The following is a 5,811-nucleotide window of genomic DNA, read 5'->3' as shown; positions in this document are numbered from 1 at the left end:
CAAAATCAAAGCTCAACCATGGCTTTTCCTCTCAAACGAGCCTCCGAACTAGTAGAATCTAACATATTACGATTCAATTTAAGCCTTAGGAACTAGCCACAATTGCAAAGGATTTAATTTAGGCCATTATTGAAAAAGTCAACACCCAGGCCCGCTTGGCCCAAATTCGAAATTCGGACCAAGGCCTGATTACCCATTCACCCCCAAGCCCAGATATATGATTAGTTTTGGAATCCGACCCTAATTTGAGGTCTAAATCCCCAATTGTTTTCGAAATCCCTAATTTCTACTCAAAAATCCCCAATTCCACCATGAAAACCTTAGATTTTAGGTTGAAATATTGCAAAATAAAGTGAAAGATTGAAAGAAACTAGTTTAAAATCATTTACCTATGATTTGGAGAAGAAAGGTTCTTTGGAAAATCGCCTCTTGTGTTTTAGGTTTTGAAAATTTGAAGAATGGGAGAAAAACTCGTCTAAGTCATTTTTACACAGGTGCAGATGTCGCAAATGTGACCTGGGCTTTGCAAATGCAATGTCCACAAATGCGAAGGAGCCATCACAAATGCGAAGCCCTCCACACCTCTGTTGTCTTCGCAAATGCACAGATTAGTCTACAAATGCGAACTCTGAAGCATCCGCAAATGCGACCTAGTGATCGCATTGGCGATCATTGCCTACCCAACAACTACTTCACAAATGAGAAGTTTGGTTCACAAATGTGAAGTTTGGTTCGCAAATGCGAAACTTGGCCTTCCCAACCACTCTTCACAAATGCAAAGAGTGGGTCGCAAATATGAACCCAATAGTGGTCGCAAATGAGATGATTGACCTCACATTTGCGAGGTCTGAGGCCTGCAACAAAAACCTGATGCACCAGCAACTTCTCCAAGTCTAGTTTCGCTCCGTAGCCTATTCGAAACTCACTCGAGCACTCGGGGATCTAAACTAAAAGTGCATAGTAGTCTAAAAACATCATATGAATTTGCTCGCGTGATCAAATCGCCAAAATAATACCTAGAACTATGAATTAAATACCAAATCGAATGAAATATTCAAGAAAACTTAGAAACTTCTAATTTATCAACCGGACGTCCGAATCACGTCAAACTAATTTTTCTTCTCACCAAATTTCACAAACAAGTCATAAATATTATATTGGACCTGTACCGGGCTCGAAAAACAAAATACGGATCTGATATCAACAAGGCCAAACATCAATCAATTCTTAAAACCATTAGATTTTCAAACTTTTAATTTTCAACAAAACTTCAGAACTTGAGCTAAGGACCTCCAAATTCGATTTTGGGCATACGCCCAGGTCCCATATTTCAATACGGACTCATCGGGACCGTCAAAATACGGGTCCGAGACTTAAGGCAAAATTCTTATTTTTATTAGTTTTTAGCATATAAGCTTTCCAAGTCAATACTCGGACTTTGCATGCAGATCGAGGAAATATAAATGAGGTTCTAAAGGCTTCGAAACACAGAACTTGGTTCTAATACATAAGATGAACTATCGGGTCATCACATTCTCCACCTCTATAACAACCATTCGTCATCGAACGAACATAGAAAAGTACCTGGACTGGTGAAAAGGTGGGGATATCTACTCCTCATGTCCGGATCGAACTCCCTGGTAGCTGCCTCCACGGGATGACCTTTCCACTGCACTCGAAATGAGGGATAACTCTTCAATCTCAACTGACGAACCTGCCGGGCTAGAATAGCCACCAGCTCCTCCTCATAGGTCAAATCCTTCTCAAACTGGATAGTGCTGAAATCTAACATGTGGGATGGATCGTCGTGATACTTCCGGAGCATAGATACATGTAACACCGGATGAACTGCTGATAAAACAAGTGGCAACGTGAGACTATAGGCCACCTCTCCCACTCGCTCAAGAATCTCAAAAGACCCGATATACCTAGGGCTCAATTTGCCCTTCTTTCCGAACCTCATCACACCCTTCATGGGTAAAACCTGAAAAAACACTCTTTTTCTCTTACCATGAATGCAACATCACGAAATCTATGGTCGACATAACTCTTCTGCCTGGACTAAGCTATACAAAGTCGATCCTAAATAATCTTGACGTTATCCAAGGCATCCTGTACTAACTCTATCCCAACAACTGAGCCTCCCCCGGCTCAAACCATCCGATTGACGATCGGCACCACCTACCATATAATGCCTTATATGGAGCCATCTGGATGCTCGACTGATAACTATTGTTGTAAGAAAGCTCCGCTAGCAGTAGGAACTGATCCCACGAACCTCTGAAGTCTATAACACAAGCGCGGAGCATATCCTCTAATATCTGAATAGTGCGCTCGGACTGCCCGTCCGTCTGAGGATGAAATGTTGTACTCAGCTCAACCTGCGTGCCCAACTCATATTTTACTGCCCTCCAGAAATACGAGGTGAGCTGCGTACCTCGATCAAAAATGATAGACACGGGCACACCGTGAAGATGGACGATCTTCCAAATATAAATCTCTACCAACTGCTCTGAAGAATAAGTAACTTCCATGAATGAAATGCACTGACTTGGTTAGCCTGTCCACAATTACCCAAACTGCATCTAACTTCTTCTGAGTTTGTGGGAGTCCAACAACGAAATCCATAGTGATACGCTCCCACTTCCACTCAAGAATATCCAACTTCTTAAGCAAGCCATCGGGTCTCTGATGCTCACAGTTTACCTACTGACAATTTAGACACCGAGACACATATGCAACTATATCTTTCTTCTTTCTCCTCCACCAATAATGTTGCCGCAAGTCCTGGTACATCTTGGCAGCACCTAGATGAATAGAATACCGAGAATTGTGGGCCTTCTCATGAATCAACTCACGAAGTCCATCCATATTAGGCACACAAACACGACCCTGCATCCTCAAAACTCTATCATCTCCAACAGTAACCTTCTTGGCACCACTGTGTCCCACTGTGTCCCTAAGGACAAGCAAATCAGGGTCATCATACTGCCGATCTCTGATACGCTCAAACAAATAAGACTAAGCGACTGTACAAGCTAGAACATGGTTGGGCTCAGAAACATCCAAACTCACGAACTGATTGGCCAAGACCTGGACATCTAATGGAAGTGGTCTCTTACTGACTGGAATGCACACAAGGCTGCCCATACTACCTGACCTCCTACTCAAAGCATTGACCACCATATTGGCCTTCCCGGGATGATACACGATGGGGATATCATAGTCCTTCAATAGCTCCAACCACCTTCTCCGCCTCAAATTGAGATCCTTCTGCTTGAACAAATACTACAAGCTCCGATGATCTGTGAATACCTCACACGGCACGCTGTAAAGATAGTGCCTCTAAATCTTCAGCTCATGAACAATGGCTGCCAGCTCTAGGTCATGAACAAGGTAAGTCTTCTCGTGAACCTTCAGCTGCTGCGAAGCATATGCAATTTCCTTGCCACCGTGCATCAATACCGTACCAAGTCCAATACAAGATGCATCACAATATACCGTATAAGATTCCAAATCTGAGGGCAACACCAATACTGACGCCGTAATCAAAGCTGTCTTGAGCTTCTAAAATCTCACCTTACACTCGTTTGACCATTTGAATGGGGCACCCTTCTGGGTCAACCTAGTCAACGGGGCTGCTATAGATGAGAACCCCTCCACAAATAGATGGTAATAACCCGCCAAACCTAAGAAAGTACGGATCACTATGGCTGAAGTAAGTCTAGGCTAGTTTAAAACTAGCCTCAAACTTCTTAGGATCCACCTAAATACCCCCTGCTGATACAACGTACCCCAAGAAGGCGACTGAGTCCAACCAAAACTCGCAATTTGAAAACTTAGCATATAATTGGCTGTCTCTCAGAGTTTGAAGTACACTATGAAGATGCTGCTCGTGCTCCTCTTGACTGCGGGAGTAGATCAAGATATCATCAATAAACACATTCACAAAGGAATCTAGATAAGGCTTGAACACCTGGTTCATCAAATCCATAAATGTTGCTAGGGTATTTGTCAGTCCAAATGACATTACTAGAACTCGTAATGCCCATATCGAGTCCGAAAAGCTGTCTTAGGGACATCAGATGCCCTAATCCTCAACTGATGGTAGCCAGACCTCCAATCGATCTTCAAAAACACCTTGTCACCCTGAAGCTAGTCAAATAAGTCATCAATCCTCGGCAGTGGATACTTGTTCTTGACAGTGACTTTGTTCAACTACCGATAATCCATCCTCATCGACCCATCTTTCATCTTCACAAACAACACAGGCGCACCCAAGGGCAAGACACTGGGTCTAATGAATCCTTTATCAAGCAAGTCTTGCAATTGTTCTTTCAATTCTTTCAACACTGGCGGGTCCATGCGATATGAAAGAATAGAAATGGGTTGAGTGCCCGAAACCAAGTCAATATCCCTGTCGGGTGGCATCCCCGGCAGGTCTGCAGGAAATACCTCTAGAAACTCTCGGACAACTGGTACAAAATTCATAGAAGGAACCTCCGCAGTAGAATCAACAAGATAAGCCAAATAATCTAGACACCCCTTCTCGACCATACACCAAGCCTTTATATAAGAGATAACCCTGCTAGTAGAATGACCAAGAGTCCCTCTCAACTCTAATCGAGGCAACCCCGACAAGGCTAAGGTCACCGTCTTGGCATGACAATCTAATATAGCGTGAAAAGGTGACAGCCAATCCATACCCAATATAACATCAAAGTCTACCATATCGAGAAGTAGAAGATCCACACTAGTCTCAAGACTCCCAATGGTAACCACACACAAACGATAAATGCGGTCTACAATAATAGCATCTCCCACAGGCGTGGACATATACACGGGGCACTCAAAGAATCACTAGGCACAACCAAATATAAAGCAAAATAGGAGGACACATACGAATAAGCAGAACCCGTATCAAATAGAATTGAGCATCTCTACTGCAAACTGAAATCATACATGTGATGATGGCGTTAGAAGACTCAGCCTCAAGCCTAGCTGGAAAAGCATAACACCGGGGCTAGGCCCCCACCACTCTGGACTGTATCTCTAGGACAAGCCCTAGCTGGCTGGCCTCCACCTCTAAGAGCCTGACCTCCAGATCTAATGGCCTGACCACCGCCTCTGGCTGCCTGACCCCTATCTCTGGCTGGCTGAGCTGGCGGTTAAGCACCCGGTGCCGAAACCATGGCAAGAGAACCCTGATGTTGAGAATTGCTGATGCATGAGGGCAAAATCTAACAATGTGCCTCAGATCACCCCAATTATAATAGGACCTCGACTACTGTGGCTGATGACCCTGAAACTGACCCTGTCGACCTGAGTAACCACCTTGAAAACTCTGGAGTGGAGGTGTATTGATAGGAGCTGGTGGTGCACTGTAGGCTAGCTAGTCGGAATAATGCATATGAGTGCCATGACCACCTAAAGCACCATTGGATGCTTGGAGTGCTGAATTAAACGACCTGGGAGGATGGCCTCTACCAAAAGTACCACGACCTCCAGATGAGGCTCCACTGAATCCACTGGAGTGACGAGGCCTCTTATCAGACCCCTGACCACTCCCCTGAGATAGAACCATCTCGAATCGCCTAGCAACATTGGCAGCCGTCAGAAATTAAATCTCACTCCCAATTTCCTTAGCTATCTGCAATCTGATAGGCTAAGCAAGTCCCTCTATAAACCTCCTTACCTTCTCTCTCTCGGTGGGAAGTAGAAGAATAGCATGATGGGCCAAATCCACAAAATGGGTCTCAACTGTGTGACAGTCATACTGCCCTGCTGGAGATGCTCAAACTGCCTGCGATA

At 44.3% G+C, this 5,811-nt stretch overlaps 1 protein-coding gene across 1 annotated transcript; it reads right to left on the bottom strand.

Annotated features, from left to right (window-relative positions):
- Positions 1-4,218: 4,218 nt before the first annotated feature.
- On the bottom strand, positions 4,219-4,836 carry LOC138881582 (uncharacterized). Its single transcript, XM_070161818.1, has one exon. It carries the CDS (start codon positions 4,834-4,836, stop codon positions 4,219-4,221), a length of 618 nt encoding a protein of 205 aa, XP_070017919.1.
- Between the last annotated feature and the right edge of the window lie 975 nt (positions 4,837-5,811).

The sequence above is a fragment of the Nicotiana sylvestris genome, chromosome 11, assembly GCF_000393655.2.
Source record: "Nicotiana sylvestris chromosome 11, ASM39365v2, whole genome shotgun sequence".
NCBI lineage: Eukaryota > Viridiplantae > Streptophyta > Magnoliopsida > Solanales > Solanaceae > Nicotiana > Nicotiana sylvestris.
This window is presented reverse-complemented; position numbering and strand designations above follow the sequence as displayed.